We start from the raw sequence: 19,709 nt of genomic DNA, 5'->3' as shown, positions 1-19,709 counted from the left end.
TTAAGCCTTTCTTCGTAAGAGCACCCCTTTGTTCCATTCACTAATCTTGTTGCCCTTCTCTGTACTCGTTCCAGCAGCTCTACATCCTTCTTGAAATGAGGCCTCCAGACCTGTATACAGTACTCTAGGTGTGGCCTGACCATCGCCTTATACAATGGAATAATCACCTCCTTATCCCTGCTGGAAAAATTCCTGTATATCATTGACAATACTCCATGAGCTACTCTTGCAGCCCGTCTGCACTGCTCAGAGAACTTCATATCTGCCTGCACAACCACCCCCAAGTCCCTTTCATTCTCTACCACTGTCAGTGTTGTACCACAGAGTTGATACGTTGCTCTGGGGTTGCTGTTTCCCATGTGTAGTACTTTACATTTGTCAATGTTAAACTTCATTTGCCACCTCTCAGCCCATCTGCTCAACCTTTCCAAATCCTGTTGCAGCAGCATAGTGTCAGTAGTGTCCTTGACAACCCTGCCAACCTTTGTATCATCTGCAAACTTGGACATTAAGCCCTATATACCATCATCAATATCATTTATAAATACAGAAAACAATAATGGACCCAACACTGCGCCCTGAGGGACTCCACTAATAACATTAGTCCACGACGAGCAGTGTCCATTGATTACCACTCTCTGTCTTCTCCCCCTCAACCACCCCTTTATCCATAGCAGCAATTTGCCTCCAATGTCACACTGCTCCAATTTGTGTAAACAATTTGTGTGACGCAGAAGCCTGTGGCAGATATAAGCTAGTCTGTAATCAGGTCACAAAGGAGGTTCGGCAGGCGAAGGCGGATTACGAGAAATCTTTGGCAAAAGATGCTAAGAAAAACAGCAAGGATTTCTTTACTTATATAAACTCTAAAAGGAAGGGGATGAATCTGATTGGTCCACTTGACATCGATGGTTCGACTGTTGATGATCCTGCTCAGAGAGCAAACAAACTGAATGAGTATTTTGCATCTACATTCACAAGTAAGGAATTATTAAGGTTTGAAAATGGCAGAAGGTTATCAAATTGTAGCAAGATACTTAATGATTTTGTAATAATTGAGAGCAAAGTGGAGGAGAAATTGTTGAAGTTAAACATACGAAAGGCACCTGGGGTGGATGGGATCTATCCAGTTATTTTAAAGGAGGCGGCAAAGCAACTAAGCAAACCCTTAGCCATAATTATGAGAGCATCCTTGGACTCAGGGGAGGTTCCCACGGACTGGAGATGTGCAAATGTGTCCCCAATTCACAAAGGTGGATCGAAGGGTGACACAAGTAATTACAGACCAGTTAGTTTAACTTCTGTTCCGGGTAAAATAATGGAGTCACTGGTTAAAGATGCATTGCAGGATCATCTAGACAAGACTGCAGCAATAATTCAAACACAGCATGGGTTTGTTAAGGGAAAGTCTTGTCTGACAAATTTGATTGGTTATTATGATGTGGTCACAAAGGAACTGGATGCAAAAAATAATTTTGATATCATATACTTGGATTTCAGGAAAGCTTTTGACACTGTTGCGCATGGAAGACTACTGTACAAATTGGAGCAGAATGGTATTAAGGGTAAGTTGCTACAATGGATAAAAGGATGGTTAAGTGGGAGAAGACAGAGCGTGGTAATCAATGGGCGCTGCTCTTCGTGGACTAATGTTATTAGTGGAGTCCCACAGGGTTCGGTGTTGGGTCCACTGTTGTTTTGTGTATTTATCAATGATATTGATGAAGGTATATATCAGGCTTAATGTCGATGTTTGCAGATGACACAAAGGTTGGCAGGGTTATTAATGACAGTAATGGCAGTGTGCTACTGCAACAGGATCTAGATAATTTGGGCAGATGGGCTAAGAAGTGGCAACAGAAGTTCAACCTTGACAAAGGCAAAGTACTGCATATGGGTAGAAGTAACCCCAGAGAAACGTACCAACTGTGTGGTACTACACTTAAGGTGGTAGAAAATGAAAAAGACCTGGGAGTAATTGTGCAGTCAGATATGAAGTTTTCTGAGCAATGCAGACAGGCTGCTAGGGCAGGTCATGGGGTTTTGTCAATGATATATAGGAATTTTGCTAGCAGGGAAAAGGAGGTGATTGTCCCTCTGTATAAGGCAATGGTCAGGCCACGCCTTGAGTACTGCGTACAGGTCTGGAGGTCTCATTTTAGGAAGGATGTAGATTTGCTTGAGCGTGTACAGAGAAGAGCAACACGATTGGTGAGGGGAATGAAGGGATTCTCTTACCAAGAGAGGCTTAAGTTCTGCAAATTGCAGTGGCTGGAGACTAGGCACCTGCGCGGTGATCTGATTGAGGTCTATAAGGCCTTGAATGGGTTGAGCACGCTAAATTCTGATGGGATCCTTTCACTTGTTCAGATTACGAACCTACGGGGACATAAGTTCAAATTAAGAAAGGACAGATGTAGAATAGATGTGCGGAAATTTGCCTTTAGCCAGCGGGTGGTTAATTGCTGGAACAAACTTCCATCTGTCATTGTGGAAGTTGATAGGTTAAATAAATTTAAGGAGGAACTGGACAGGCATTTGGAGGGAATGGTGTGTTTTTTTTTTTTTTGGCTGATGCTACATAAGCTCCTACACTTGCTTTCTTGCATCATGTACCACTACTACTACTACTTCTACTTCACCTCTGGCATTCCCCTTCCTGAATAACTCCTCATGTGTGAATGTAGATGCAAAATACTCATTTAGTTTGTTAGCCACTTGAGCGGGATCATCAACAGTTGAACCATCAATATCCAATGGACCAATCTGATTCATCCCTTTCCTTCTAGAGTTTACATAGGTAAAGAACTCTTTTCTGTTTTTCTTTGCATCCTTTGCCAAGGATTTTTCATAATCTGCCTTTGCGTGCCTAATTTCCTTTGTGACTTGGTTACAGACCAGATTATATTTATCATAGGCTTCCATGTCACCCATTAATTTATATGTATCACATACATTTTTCTTCTCTGCCATATGTCTCATTAGTTCATATGACATCCATTTAGGCCTAAACCTTGAACAATATTTCTTAGTTGGTATGTAAAGCCTAGTAGATTCCGAGATAAATTCTTTGAATGCTTAAAATTTTGAATTTGCTGTTGGTAACATCATCAGTTGGTCCCGCCGTATAGAATTTAAATACTGTCTCAGACCATCGTAGTTACCTTTACAAAAGCAAAAACCCTTCCCTTTACCTCTGATGGTAGTTACCTCTTTGAGTATATCCCGCTTCAGCACACTGTGATCACTGCCAGCTAGTGGTTCCTTTATCTGCAGATTCTTAATGCATGAAGAATTACTACTGATAATCAGATCAGGAGTATTACTCCCTCTAGTTGCCTCTCGAACCAACTGATGTAGAAAACAATCATCCAATAAATCCACAAAAGCCTTGCTAGTGTGTGAGTGACCAGTCCCAAATTCCAGTCAATATCTGGGAAATTAAAATCCCCCATTATAAGACTCTCTGATTTACTGGCCCACTCTATTTCCCTGTACTTTTTTCTTATTATACTCATCAGAGTCATTAGGCCTATAACACTCAGGCCTATAACGCTCCTACTCTCAGTTTTGAACTCCCAATGCTTATGTCACACCAAACTGACTTGACACTGCGCTGTCCAGCAATGTTGACTGGCTTCACTTCCATGGATTTTATGTGTTTCTTAACTAATAGCATAACCCTTCCTCCCTTCCTATTCTATCTATCCTTTCTGTACACATTGTACTCCCCAAATTCTAGTTCTGCATTCCTTTTATCTGTGTGACACCATGTCTCTGATATCCCAACAATATCTGCCTTTGATGTTTTGAGCAATACCTCAAATTCATCAAATTTATTTACCAAACTACTAGCATCGGGGCAAGTATACATGCACCTGTTCCTATTTTTAGCTACCCTAACACAACACAACCCATGTGTTTACTTGTACCGCAATGACTCCCAGCAGTCTCCTAAATACCCTGTATCTTGTTTTCCAGGCTTCTGCTCATTCCAATAGAAGCAGTGCAAGAATCACTTTCACCTGTGCCAGTGGCTACTGTTAATCTATTAGTCCTTGTATCCCCCCCAAGCTAGCAGTTTTCCGACACACCTAACACTGCCTCGATAGCATCAGCAAATATTCTTGCACCCTTTCTATTTAAGTGTATCCCATCCCTATAGAAGCAGTTTCTCCTATTAACAAGTACAGACAAGGCTGAAAAAAATTCTTCTCCTTAAGCCTTGCACAATCTTTCCAGGGCCAAATTGATCGACAAGGCTCTCATCATATACTCCCTCCTATCGTGTCTGGGCAGAATTGCAGACACTTTCAAATTGAACCCTAATTCATGGCTTTTTTTCAACAGTGACCTGTACTTCTTAAGTAATTCTGCTAGGTTGTTAAGGACACTAATGACAGTATGCTGTTGCAACAGGATCTAGAAAAGTTGAGCAGATGGGCTGAGAGGTGACAAATGTAAAGTACTACATGTGGGAAGCATTAACCCCAGAGTGATGTATCAACTCTGTGGTACTACATTGACATTGGTTGAGAATGAAAAGGACATGGGGGTAATTGTACAGGCAGATATGAAGTTTTCTGAGCAGTACAGACAGTTTGCAAGTGTAGCTCATAGTGTCTTGTCAATGATATGCAGGAATTTTTCTAGCAGGAATAAGGAGGTGATTATCCCCTTGTATAAAGCAATGGTTAGGCCACACCTTGAGTACTGTATACAGGTCTGGAGGCCTCATTTTATAGAAGGATGTAGAGCTGTTGGAACAAATACAGTTAAGGGCAACAAGGTTACTGAATGGAACATCATCATCAGCCATTTTCAATCCACTGCAGGATGAAGGCCTCTCCAGCAACTTTCCAGCTCCTTCTGTTTTGAGCACTGGCCATCCATTTACTACTCAAAAACTCATGAATATCATCTATCCATCTCCGCCTTTGTCTTCCGGGTTTTCTTCTAGCTCCTCTTGGGCATTCAGTTATTTTCTTAGTCCATCTCTCACCATGTCTTCGGGCTAGGTGTCCTGCCCAAGACCATTTTAGTTCTTTAGTTTTGATAAGAATGTCCTTTACTTGAGTTTGCTGCCTAATCCATGTGTTTCTCTTCTTATCTAACAGTCTGATTTCCAATATAATTCATTCCATTCTTCGCTGTGTAGTTCTTAGTTTCTCTTCCATTCTTTTGGTGAGTGCCCAAGTTTCACTTCCATAAGTCATGATGGGGAGTATACACTGGTTCATTATTTTACGTTTCGGACAAACTGGGATATTGCTCTTCAGTATGTGACTATATTTCCTGAATGCTATCCATCCAAAATTTATTCTTCTTTTGACTTCCAGCCATTTATCATTATTACAGCTAATAACTTGTCCCAGATAAGTATATGACTCCACCTTTTCAATTACTGCTCCTTCAATCATTATTTCCCTTTCCGTGGCATACTTGTTCATCATTACTTTTGTTTTAGCCATATTCATCTTTAGTCCAAAATCCTTACTAACTGTGCATAACTGATTAAGATTTTCCTCTAATTCTTTGGGATCATGGCTTATGACCACAATGTCATCTGCAAATCGTAAATGGTTTAGGTACTCTCCGTTCACATTGACTCCTTTCTCCGACCAGTCTAATCTTCTGAAAGCTTCCTCAAGGGCAGCAGTAAATAGCTTCGGAGATATTGTGTCTCCTTGTCGAACTCCTTTCTCGATTTTAAATTTGCTACTGTCTTTGTCTAGTCTAATAAAGGATGTAGCACTCTCATATATTTCTTCAAAATCATAATATATGGAGTATCTATGCCTTGTCTTTCCAGTGCCCGAAACATTGCCTTATGCTGTATGGAGTCAAATGCATTTTCATAATCCACAAATGCCAGGCATAATGGTGTTTTATATTCATTTGCTTTCTCCATTAGCTGTGATATTACGTGAAGGTGATCCATAGTTGAGAATCCTGTCCTAAAGCCAGTTTGCTCTTTCGGTTGATTCTCATCAAGTATTCTTTCTAATCTGTTAGTAATGACCCTTGTGAACAACTTATAGATATGGGATAACAAGCTAATTGGTCTATAATTTCCAATTTCTGATTTATCTCCTTTCTTATGCAGCAAAACTATGATTGCATTATTCCACTGCTCAGGCATCACACCTTTTCTAATGCACTTTGTGAAGAGCCTTGCCAGTTTTTGTGTTATGTCTCTTCCTCCCAATTTTAACAACTCTACAGTAACTTCATCTTCCCCCGGGGCTTTCCGATTCTTCATTTTCTTCAATGCATGTTCTACCTCATCAGGAAGAATATCGGGTATGTCGTATGTGTTGCTACTTTGCAATCCATCTTCCCCACTGCTGGTATCATTCCCTCGCTCCTTGTATAATTCTCTATAGTAGTCTTCTGCTATTTGAATTATGCCTTCTCTGCTGTTTATAAGTACACCATCGCTATTCTTCAGTTTCAGTGTCATTTGTCTTTCTGTATTACTGCTCATGGCTGCTGATTTAAATCCTTTGTTTTCCCTTAATGCTTGTTCTACTTTTCTTGTGTTAAATCTTCTTATGTCCTCTCTGAGTCTCTTTCTATTGGCTTTGCATAATTCAGTATACTCAATTTTCTCCTTGTCAGTGTTCCTTGTCGTCTTCAGTTCATCATGACAAGTGTTTCTTGACTAATTTTTTCTTCTTTGGATTTCTGTTTCCCTATAGGTTTCTTGGGCTTTATCACTTTCAGAAAGTTGTAATATTCCTCGTCGATATCTTGGTCCTGAGCAGTCTGCAGAAGCTCAAACTTGTTCTTAAGTTCCAGTACATACTGCTTTTTCTCCTGCTCTGTTATTTCAAAGACCTTTGTATTATTTACTCGAGTCAGTTTTTTCCTTTCCTTTCCTACATCTATATCAAGTGTACATCTTTCCATTCTGTGATCACTTCCAACATTTACCTTATTCAGGATGGTAACATCATTCACAATATATCTTCTGTTAGTGAGGATGAAGTCGATTTCATTAGTTGTTAATCCATTTGGACTCTTCCATGTCCACTTTCTGTTCACCCTTTTCTTGAAAAATGTGTTCATTACTGACAGTCCTTGAGATTCTGCAAATTCCACAAGTCTTTCACCTCTTTTATTTCTTTCACCCATTCCAAAATTTCCTATAGTTCCTCTTTCTGTGCTGTTTTGCCTTTTTCCAACCTTAGCATTGAAGTCCCCCATAATAATAGTGTAGTGGGTTTTCTGCTCATCTAGAAGACTCTCAATTTCAGTGTACATTTCTTCAACCTCTTCATCATCATGGCTCGATGTTGGTGCATAAATCATTATAATCTTTAGCTTGTACCTCTTAGAAATCTTGAATATTAGTCTTGACATCCTTGGTGATGTACTTTTGAATTCCAAAATGTTGTTTTTAAAATCTTTATGGACCAGAAACCCAACTCCACCTTCACTCCTTTCACTGTTTCCATTGGTGTACAGCAGATTTCCACTTGATAAACTTATAAGTGATTCATTTCTTCTTCTTGTTTCAGCCAAACCGATGATATTCCAATTCACATTTTCTAATTCCTTTTCCAGCTCTAATATCCTGTCTTTACCGGATGAGTGATTGTACGTTATAACAGGCCAAGTTCAATTTCCGTGCATGGCAGCCTGGTCGTACCCAGAGATTCTTAGCACCCTCTGCTTCCACTCTGATCCTCTCGCTGCCGTAAGAGGGAGAGTGAAAGCTGCTGGGGACTGAGGGCCATTTGTATTGTTGTGCTCTCATTGCTGGAGGGTTTGGTCTTTTCCTCTTCACGCTGACCAGGCGTCTTGAAGAGAACCACTCTACACGTTCGTTGCCACCTAAGTGACGTAACAGGGCTTACCATCGAGAAGGTGTGCATGGGATTTTAGGGAGGCAGGCCAACCGGACTTCTCCTAAATCTTCTGTAATAGAGAGATAGTGGATCCATCAGTGTTTTAGGCTGAGTGTCTGATAACACACAGGATACCTGTTCCCCTCTAAGCCCCTATTACGCTATTATGAAGAAAGGCTTAAATTTTGCAAATTAGTGTCTGGAGACTAGGCACTTGCGAGGTGATCTGATTTCTATAAAGCCTTGAACTGTTTGAGCATGCTCAGTGCTGATGGGATTCTTCCTCTTGCTCAGAATAATCACCTGAGTGGGCATAAATTCAAATTTAGGAAAGACAGATGTAGGATAGATGTATGGAAGTTTGCCTTTAGCCAGCGGGTAGTTGGTTGGTGGAACAAATTTCCATACTTTGCTGTGGAAGTTAATAGCCTAAATAGATTTAAGGCTGAGCTGGATAAGTATTTGGAACGATCGGAGGTGTGAAATGGGAGTGGGTTTTTTGTCTGATGCTGCATAAGCTTGCTTTCTTGCATCATATGCATCTACTAATGCTAATGCTAATGCCAGAAATACAATAAAATGATCATGAATAATATGACATACTATCTTATCAAGAAGGTGCAGCATGGCAGTGGTTTATGGAAGCAAATTATTTCGATGGCAAGACAATTCAATGTATAGTCCAAATAACTATTTAGTTTATATTAATTAATGTTAATTGTTTCTATTTTTATTTCCGTTGTTGTCGTGCAACTAAACTTAATGGCCATGTCACTCTAAGTTGCACAAAAACTGGTGGACTGAAAACGAAAATTTATGGATCAAGGGTTCACTTTCATATTTAAGTAGTATTATTTAAAAAGAATCATGGCTCAGACTATTGCCATTACTGACAGGAAGCAAGCAAACTCTTGCACTGTTTTGAAAGGGGTTATAACATCCTTATAGCACAAACATTACTATAAGGTGGAAGCCGATCACCTAGCTAGCCGGGTGGGTAAACTGCCTGCCTGGCAACCCGAAGGTTGCGAGTTCGAATCCCGCCTCGGGCTTGGATCAGAGTAGTGCAAAAACCTTGGGAGGTGCATTATGGCCACAGAAGCCGATGTGCCAACAACTAACAAAAGGGAAAAAAAAACGTGGAAAGATTTTAAGCAAACCACTCTGATGGGTTGTTGGAGAAAGCTTTGCCTGCCGTCTGCCCATGCCTATAAAGATTTCCAGAAAATGCCACAGAGGAATTTTTAGACATGGCAGAACACGTTACACTAGAAGTGGGTACCTATTAATTTGCTAGGGTCTTGTAGAAAAGTCCTAACTACCAACAATTTGATGGATTTGCAGACACAAATGGATATTGAAGAAAGGGACTAATAAAAAAATTATCCATGCTGTTTGTCCCAGTTAGGGGTCAGGGTAATTTTGTAATTTTTACAAGCCGGCTGGCCAGTCCTGACACTCTTGGTTTTATTTTGGTTTTTCCTTCGCCCAATGTCAATGCAAACATTTATCATATTTAGTATTCATGGGCTTGAACCCCGGTCCATTCAACGAGCATGTGCCACTGTACTCATGCTCCTGACCTACGTTGTAGCCTTGGGAAGGAGGGGTCTAATAGTGAAGATTGAATCTCTAGTATCCGTTCAAAGAGCCTGAACCTCAAATATTTAATTCATGATGAAGCTGGAAGAGACAATAGGAGGCATACAGGATTCTAGTACCAGTGCAAAAGGAAGTAGTAATGTTGTCAGAGATCTTTATGATGAAAAGACATCAACTTGTCAGCTTTCTTTGAATGAGTTTTTTTAAACTGGATTAATTGTATTTATTGATATTTCATTTTAAAAAATTACATTTGCAAATCTCCAGGAATATATCCCTGCAAGTTACATGAGGTTATATGGGGATTTAATGTTCAGTTAACATACATTAACTGAGCATGTATGTGTTTATATACAGAGCGATTATAATTAAAATGCATTACTTCAGCTGGATGCAGGTGGAAACAGTTGATGGTAGTAAAATGAAGCTAGGAATGGATACTATCTAATGAATGTAGAAATGTAAAGGGCAAAAAAAAAAAAAATTAGTTCTAAAAATTGCCACTAGGGGAAAACTTGCGTATGTGCAACAGATAGACGATTTCAGGTAGAATAGGGACTCCATGCGAGTTAGTCCAGGTTTGTCAGCACACATTAGTGACACACCTTGTGATGCCCAGCATCAATACACCACTTCGGTCCCTGCTTTAACAAGATGGGAGGTCATGGAATGGCTTGCTCTGATTCCATTAGATAGTGAGTTTGCCTACAAGAGTCAATTGTGATGATGCCACGGACCTACCATCATGGCCTGAGAGATAGAATTCAGCGTTGCTGAGGTGTGGATATGGTGTCTGGGTAACCATTGCATGCCAGTCCAATGCTCGTTTACTCCTTGCTGGGCAGTGGGCATGTTTCTGGTCTCTGTGGTGGGCAGGGAGTTTCTAAAAAACCACATAAAATTGCTCACGAATTCTGATAATATAAAACCTTCTTTTGCAACCCCATAAAGTCCCTAACTGAAAAATCGACCAGTGAAACAGAAAATGTAACCTCAGCAAAGGGACCAGTATCAAAGGCATATTAGATGAAACACAATACCTTGTGGTACATTCTTGTAATATTAAATCTATAGAACAATTTTACACTTCTTCATGGAGAAGAGTTGGCAGGTTTCTTAAAATTAGTAAAACAGCTTTGTTCTTAGTAATAATGTTAGTATTAGCATTATCTGTGTGGTTCAAGGAAGCCCTAGGAATTTGCTGCACTGTCCAAAAATTAATTAATCAATTAGTTAAAAATAATAATAGATAAATAATAAAATATGTATTTGACCCCCTCTTTTTACACATCTTTCCAGCTTATCTTTGAATTTCCCAAAGCTGTCAGCCTGAACCACAACAACTTGTTGGCTTAAAAAAATACTTTCTGCAATGCAGTCTAAACCTATTCTCCTGTAATTCAATTTTATGGCCCCTAGTTCTAGAATCATTTATAACAGTGAAAATGTTGGCTTCATTCATTTTAATATTCCCTCTCAGAACCTAATAGACCTCAGTCAGGTCCCCTCTAAGGTGCCTAGTTGCCACTCTGTAAACATAGTCTTTCTTCGCATGGTCACCATGGGCTTGCCCATCTTTGGACCCTTTCAAAATGCTCAATTCTTTGTGTAGGTATAATTTCTGTACTTGAACATAATATTCCGAGTGCAGTCTTATAGTCATATAATGACCTCCCTAACTCTAGAAGCAAATGTGTGATAAATCATCAACAGGACACCAAGGATCTCATTACCTGTCGACACTGCTCAGAGAACTTCATGTCTGACAGTATCGACAGGTAACGAGATTCTTGGCTTTTAATAAGACCTTGTATTTTTTATTTTTTTTAATTAAAACACTTTTCTGACCATCGCTGAAGTCTAGCTAAGTCATCCTAAAGAAGAAGCTCTGTTTGGCTCTGCTCCGAGCATTAAAGATCCTACCAATCTTGACTTTATGCCTCTTATCCCTTCTTTGATGTCATTTAGGAAAATCGAATACAACATGGTCTCAGTACTGATCCTTAGGGAACCCCACTTTTTTACATTAACCCAATCTAAAGAATAACCATTAATTATAACACTGCAAACATTCATTTAAGAATTTTCCCTGATTCCAACATATTCCAGCTTGTACAAAAACTTCTCTTGCAGGACTGAGTCAAATGCTTTGCTGAAATCCAAATAAACAATATCAGAATTATTTACTGCATTGAGCTCATAAATGAATCTGTCACAATAACTAACCAGGTTTGTTGTTATTTGGTTTTTAGGAGCATTAACAACTAAGGCCATATTGCTCCGGGGATATACGGTGGTCATTCCCTGACCTTTCCGCATCCTCCGTATTTGGTGGGCACGGGCTCGAACCCCGGTCTAATCAAGAAGCGTGTGCTACGCACTGCTGCTTCTGCCCACCTGGCTACGGAGGCGCCCAAAACTAACCAGGTTAGTTAACTATGATTTTTCCATTACAGAACCATGTGGGGTTACTTTCGGAATTCTGTTTCTATCTAAATGATCATTGAAGTCAGATAAACTTGTCAGTAGTTACCCACTTCACTCTTAGACCAACTTTTATCATCAGCAATAAACAGACACCTCTCCAGCTGAAGGGAATGTCCCCCCAGAGTCCAGTGATGCCCTTATAATTAACCTTAATGGTGCTTCAATGCACTCTCTTGCTGCATCTTAAAATTACTGGGTATATATATATATGTCTTCAACTCCAGGAGTCTTAGTTGCTTGTAGGCTCAAAAGTTTTTTTAGTAAATAATCTTCTGAAATTTTAATATTAATTTCATTCTTTCCAGCTTTCACGCAGTTTCTCCTCACTGGGGAAGATCTTGCTTCTGTGATGGATGATGATCAGGACTATCAATATCCTTGTTGAGACTAGTAATAAAGGTGCTTAGAATAATTCCTCTAAGGTCACATAAATTTGGGGAATACTAACCACAGTAACACTTCACAAGACCGTGAACTCCTCCCAAGGCATAATCTTGAAATGGAATCTTCTTGAAATGTCTAAGGAGGAAAGCTGTACTGAATTGAAAATGCAAAGAACGACAGCCCCAAAATTAATGTTCATAACTAGGGATGGGAATTTGGTACCCACTAGAAACCTCATCAGTACCTTCAAGTCATCAGCATCTAATTCAATCAAAACTGAATACCTTAATTGCCCTGTACATGCATAGCGTACATATATACCAAAAACCTTAAGGTGCTTTAAGTATCAGGAATTTGGAAACTTGCAAATGGCCTGTTGTGGTGCCTTTGCACGTACTTGGTGTGATGCAAAGGATCAGAAAATCAGTCTGTTAAGCTCAAAACTCACATACATTATTATTTATTTATTTTTTTTTTAAGAAAACCTTAATTACAAAAGAAATTAGCACCTATAGTACTTAGTACCAAGCATTGGTTGAAGGCTCAGAAGGCAGAAGATATTTCTTGACACTAGACTCAAATTTCTGTATATTAAAATTTTTGGGAAATTCATGAGAGCAGGAAGGTTGTTCCTGAAAACAAAGGTAGAAGGGATAAATCAGGATGAGGTAAAGTTGTTTCTGTGAGCCTGAAGTTGGACGATGAATGGATGCTGACTATTTGCAGCATGCTTTTAGACTGGTTTGGATGAAAGTGGAGAAATTACAGATTCCAATTCAGAAGAATAGTGACCATGAAGGTATCTGTTGAAAAGGCATGCAGCAAAAAATTAGTCTGTGAGAGAGAGAAAGGTGAGACTTGGTAAGAGATGAGTCATTAATCAACCTGACTGCCCTCTTTTGAATGGAGTCAAGGAGCTTGAGAGAATTTTTGGAGCACAACCCCAGTTGTGGGAACAATATTCTATGGTAGGGCGTATTTGAATTTTGTACAGATTAAGTAGTTATTTAGAAAAAAAGTAATGCCGAGTGCAAAAAAAAAAAAAAAAAAAAAAAAGAAAATCCATTATTGCAGTGGAAGAAGTATTTGTTATATGCTTATTCCAAAAGAGATTAGAAGTCAAGTTATTCCCAATAAAGATACGTGATCTTGTCCAAGAAGTCTCGGCATCATTGAAGATGAGCATAGGAGCAGTAGATCTATTTTTTTGCAAGAAATAAGAGAGGACAGAGTATTAAAAATATTGAAGTTACTAAGTTTTCTTCACCTCCACCCATTGGAGAATTTCCCGAAGACTGGAATTTAAGGAATTGGTGATGAATTTTAAAGAAGTTGAAACTGTTTGCACAAGATAAGATTTCTCAAACTGGAAGGTTGAATGTAGTGCGCTATATTAGCAAAACTGTAGATAGTATTTCCACTCAGTGGAAGGTCATTAGGGTACAAGAAGAAAAGAGTTGGAAACAGAACCTTGAAGAAAACACCATCATTAGTGGAGAAGTTAGAAGACCAAAACCATCCATCACTGCTAGCATTGAGCATTTGGGGAGAAAGGCAAATACCCAATTTAAAAAAAAACAGTCAAAAGGTTGTAAGTTAAAAGCTTGTTTAAAATATTTTTGTGTCAAACACAATCAAAATTCTTAGAAATTCCATGAGTAACATAAGCCAGTATATCACCACTGAATCCCACTAATAGAATCCATATTGGGGATCATTAATCAGATGGAAGGTTTTGAGACTGTTTAAGAGTTGACTGTTGATGGATTTCCCCATTAATTTCTAAAGAGTAGAAATAAATACAATGAAACAATAATTGGCATATAATATGAGCAAAATTTCATGAAGAAAGAAAAACGTCAATGAAATAAGAGAGTGTAAAAATTATTACTACAGTCAAAGCTCTTTATCACGAACCTCTTTTTAATGTCCTATATGGTTGATCCCGGCCAATTTCTCAATAAACTAATGTAATTTTACATTCAGTATAGCGAACTAGAAAGTAAAAGGATTTCTCAGTAACGACCATAAATTTCTACCTCTTAATCTGAATTTTTACTTTTGCATTTAAAAATGACAGAATGCTTCAAATATAATTGCAGCATGACTGAGAAATCATTTGTTAAGATTTCCTATGCTCTTTTCTCAAAACCATCCATCATTGCTAGAGGTACAAGCTAAAGGTTATAATGATTTATGCACCAACATCGAGCCATGATGATAAAGAGGTTGAAGAAATGTACACCGAAATTGAGTTTTCTAGATGAATAGAAAACCCACTACAATATTATTATGGGGGACTTCAATGCTAAGGTTGGAAAAAGACATAACAGCACAGAAAGGGGAACTATAGGAAATTTTGGAATTGGTGAAAGAAATGAAAGAGGTGAAAGACTTATGGAATTTGCAGAATCTCAAGGATTATCATTAATGAACACTTTTTTCAAGAAAAGGGTGAACAGAAAGTGGACATGGAAGAGTCCAAATGGATTAACGTCTAATGAAATCGATTTCATCCTCACTAATAGAAGATATACCGTGAATGATGTTACCATACTGAATAAGGTAAACGTTGGAAGTGATCACAGAATGGTTATTTGTTTGTTTGTTTTTTGCTTTTTAGGAGCGTTAGCAACTAAGGCCATATTGCTCCGGGATATGCGGTGGTCATTCCCTGACCTTTCCGCATTCTGAATATTTGGTGGTGACAGGCTCGAACCTCACAGAATGGTAAGATGTACACTTGATATAGATGTAAGAAAGGAAAGGAAAAAACTGACTCAAGTAAATAATATGAAGGTCTTTGAGATAACAGAAGACGAGAAAGAGCAGTATGTACTGGAACTTAAGAACAAGTTTGAGCTTCTGCAGACTGCTCAGGACCAAGATATCGACAAGGAATATTACAACTTTCTGAAAGTGATAAAGCTCAAGAAACCTATAGGGAAAAAGAAATCCAAAGAAGAAAAAATTAGTCAAGAAACACTTGTTATGATGAACCAAAGGCGACAAATGAAGAGAATATAAACACTGACAAGGAGAAAATTGAGTATACCGAGTTATGCAAAGCCATTAGAAAGAGACTCAGAGAGGACATAAGAAGATTTAACACAAGAAAAGTAGAACGAGCATTAAGGGAAAATGAAGGACTTAAATTAGCAGCCGTGAGCAGTAAAAACAAAAAGACAAATGATACTGAAACTGAAGAATAGCGATGGTGTACTTATAAATAGCAGAGAAGGCATAATTCAAATAGCAGAAGACTACTATAGAGAATTATACAAGGAGCGAGGGAATGATGCTAGCAGTGGGGAAGGTGGATCGCAAATTAGCAACACATACGACATACCCGATATTCTTCCTGATGAGGTAGAACAGGTGTTGAAGAAAATGAAGAATCAGAAAGCCCCGGGGAAGATGAAGGGTACTATAGAGTTGTTAAAATTGGGAGGAAGAGACATAACACAAAAACTGGCAAGGCTCTTCACAAAGTGCATTAGAAAAGGTGTGACGCCTAAGCAGTGGAATAATGCAATCATAGTTTTGCTGCATAAGAAAGGAGATAAATCAGAAATTGGAAATTATAGACCAATTAGCTTGTTATCTCACATCTACAAGTTGTTCACAAGGTCATTACTAACAGATTAGAAAGAATACTTGATGAGAAACAACCGAAAGAGCAAGCTGGCTTTAGGACAGGATTCTCAACTATGGATCACCTTCATGTAATATCACAGCTAATGGAGAAAGCAAATGAATATAAAACACCATTATGCCTGGCATTTGTGGATTATGAAAAGGCATTTGACTCCATGCAACATAAGGCAATGTTTCAGGCACTGGAAAAACAAGGCATAGATACCCCATAAATTATGATTTTGAAGAAAAAATATGAGAAAGCTACGTCCTTTATTAGACTAGACAAAGACAGTAGCAAATTTAAAATCGAGAAAGGGGTTCAACAAGGAGACACAATATCTCCGAAACTCTTTACTGCTGCCCTTGAGGAAGCTTTCAGAAGATTAGACTGGTCACAGAAAGGAGTTAATGTGAATGGAGAGTACCTAAACAATTTACGATTTGCAGATGGCATTGTAGACATAAGCCACGATCCCAAAGAATTAGAGGAAAATCTTAATCAGTTATGCACAGTTAGTAAGGATTTTGGACTAAAGATGAATATGGCTAAAACAAAAGTAATGATGAACAAGTATGCCACAGAAAGGGACATAATGATTGAAGGAGCAGTAATTGAAAAGGTGGAGTCATGTACTTATCTGGGACAAGTTATTAGCTGTAATAATGATAAATGGCTGGAAGTCAAGAGAAGAATAAATTTTGGATGGATAGCATTCAGGAAATATAGTCACATATTGAAGAGCAATATCCCAGTTTGTCTGAAACACAAAAAAATGAACCAATGGATACTCCCCACAATGACTTATAGAAATGAAACTTGAGCACTCACCAGTAGAATGGAAGAGAAGTTGAGAACTACATAGCAAAGAATGGAATGAATTATATTGGGAATCAGACTGTTAGATAAGAAGAGAAACACATGGATTAGGCAGCAAACTCAAGTAAAGGACATTTTTATCAAAACTAAAGAACTGAAATGGTCTTGGGTAGGACACATAGCTCGAAGACATGATGGCAGATGGATTAAGAAAATAACAGAATGGTACTGAAGAGGGGCTAGAAGAAAATCTGGAAGACAAAGGCGGAGATGAATGGATGAAATTCATGAGTTTGTGGGTAGTAAATGGATGGCCAGTGCTCAAAATAGAAGGAACTGGAAAGTTGCTGGAGAGGGAACTGGAAAGTTCCTTCATCCTGCAGTGGATTGAAAATGGCTGATGATGATGATGAAGTGTAGTACCACACAGTCGATACGTTTCTCTGGGATTACTTCTACCCATATGCAGTACTTTGCATTTGTCAATGTTAAACTTCAGTTGTCACATTTCAGCCCATGTGCCTAACTTTTCTAGATCCTGTTGCAGTAGCACACTACCATTAACAACCCTGCCAACCTTTGAATCATCACACTTCAACATTAAGCCTGATATACCTTCATCAAAATCATTGATAATGTCTAAGTTCAGAAAGCAACCAGTGAATTCACCAAGTCAAAATAATGTCTAAATTCCTCCAATGGAATTGTTATGGATTCCAATGAAATAATTGCATCACAGCCCTCCTGCAAAAGCATGAACAGACTAGTTCATGCTTTTACAGGAGGTTCCTTTGCTTGCAACGAAGGGTTTCATTTGGCTAAAGGTAAATGAAAATCTTTCCTTGCATAATATTACTATCATCTCAAACAATGGAATTTGGAATGGACCTGCCCATGGAGAAGCTGTTATCCTAGTAGGCAGCCAGACCCTGTTTCAGCCCTTGCTACTTACAATAGTGTATTATTTAAAAAAAAAAAAAAAAAAAACAGAAATTTACCTATTTTAGTAGTTTGATTAATTTTTGTGTTTTTAGCAGAATTCTTTCATTTTCATATATAATACTGGACTTTATAATATTGCTAATATTATAAAGTCCCACACTATTTTATTTTTATTATATTTATTTTCTTTTTCAGCGTTCACGACATAGTTCAGGTAATAGTCTGAAAAGTAATGATCTAACTGCTAGTGCAAGTTCATCTGCAAGTGGTGGAGGATCCCGGTCTCGAAGAACCAGTGGAAGTGGTTTCCAAACATCTTTAATAACTGGACAGGTTTCTCCTAAACCAAGAAGAAATGCTTCAGAAGAAGCATGGCATTCAGCAGTTTGCTCTAATTATATGCAAGAGTATATTCAGTATTTGCAAACATTGGGTTTTGTGGCTATTCAAAGTAAATCACCACCACGAAAACAAAGGTAAACTTCTAGTGCTTTACTCATACTACTTATACAGATTTGTTGTTAAACAGGATTTAGTGTTTCCCATAGAAATGAAATTGGTTCCGTCAGTGGCATTATACTGACACATCTTTTTTGTCCCTTGCACAGCATTTTTTCTGAAGTGCTTATAAATTTGCATTAATGTATACTATAGGGAGGAAAAGAAAAAATTTATAGAAGCTTTTCTGCTTTAGTATTTGTATTCTTTATTTTAAATTTCTTTTTTTTTTTCTTTCTTTTTTTTTCAATTAAAAGTTAGCATTGTGACATTTTATTACACTGATTGTTCTCTACAATTATGTTCTAGAGAACGATCAACCATCATCTGGCTGAAGGCAAATTTCTGCACATCCCCCCTCAATTTGAATTTATGCTCCCTTGTGCATAGTTTGAACAAGAGGAGGTCCCAGGTGCCAAGCGAATTCGAGGTCAAACGATTTTTCTGCAATCTATAGAGTGCTCATCAAAAGTGACTAAAGTTATTTCTAAGTTCATACGTTTCTCTTAGCAGTCTTATTTTTAAAACCATTCTATACTTAAAAGCCACAAGTTAGCACTCAGAAAGGAAACTCACCTTTCTTTATTTATCCATATATTTCTATTTCCACTAACCAACTAACAGTTCAACCGCTTGGCCTTCTAGCGGCACTGCTCCTGCCCTCCTGTGGCGGGGCCGAAAACCTTGGCAGATAAGTCCTCTTGCCAAGGGCTAAAAGGAGCAAACACGACAAATATTGACCATGTAGACATGGAAAATAACAATCCGAAAAGACAGAAGACTGATCGGATGGAGCAACTCAGCCCATCTTTCTTAATCTTCCACTCTCTTAGTAATCAGCTTATGAGTAAATTTTTCTCCCTTTGTTGATATAGAAACATCTTGAGGGTATTGCAGGATCTCCCAAGATGGTGAAGAGACTGCAATCAGGAGACTTACTAATTGAAACCATGAACCAGACATTCTGAGAAGCTATTACAATTAATAAGCTTTGCTGGCATTCCTGTTAAAATATCTCCTCATGCAACCCTAAATTCATCTAAGGGTGTCATGTCAAGTTGGGATTTATTAAATGTCACTGAGGAAGAAATTATCCAAGAACTGCAGGGATAGAATGTAATTGAAGCAAAAAGATAATCAACTGACATCTACCAGAAATATTATTCTTACCTTCAATGCGCCCAACTTACCCTCCACTGTAAAAGCAGGTTATTTATTTTGCCACATTTGCCCATACATTCCCAACCCTTTAAGATGCTATAAATGCCAAATGTATGGCCATTCTCAAACTGTATTTAGAGGAATTACTGTTTGCCCCAACTGTGGATCCTCAAGCCACACACAAAGTGATTGTGACATTTACAAAAATGACCTGTCCAAATTGCAAGGGTGACCATCTTGCATATTCCAAGACGTGAAAAATGGAAAGCCGGGAAAAAAATAGTAAAATACAAGATTAAACAAGAAAATTAGACATCTTTCTAGTA

General features: G+C 38.4%; 1 protein-coding gene across 1 annotated transcript in view; it reads left to right on the top strand.

Moving 5' to 3' along the window:
* LOC150086960 (KICSTOR complex protein SZT2-like) overlaps window positions 1–19,709 on the top strand; it is a 1,378,951-nt gene that overhangs the window by 1,142,229 nt on the left and 217,013 nt on the right. Inside the window, exon 55 of the mRNA XM_090372336.1 lies at window positions 17,920–18,200. Within this exon, the coding sequence (XP_090228462.1) occupies window positions 17,920–18,200 (281 nt within the window). The remainder of the gene's footprint in view (window positions 1–17,919; window positions 18,201–19,709) is intronic.

This window comes from Mastigoproctus giganteus, chromosome 4 (assembly GCF_048544385.1).
Source record: "Mastigoproctus giganteus isolate SK-2022 chromosome 4, ASM4854438v1, whole genome shotgun sequence".
Classification (NCBI taxonomy): domain Eukaryota; kingdom Metazoa; phylum Arthropoda; class Arachnida; order Uropygi; family Thelyphonidae; genus Mastigoproctus; species Mastigoproctus giganteus.
Note: the sequence above shows the minus strand (reverse complement) of the source record. Positions and strands in the feature narration are given on the sequence as shown.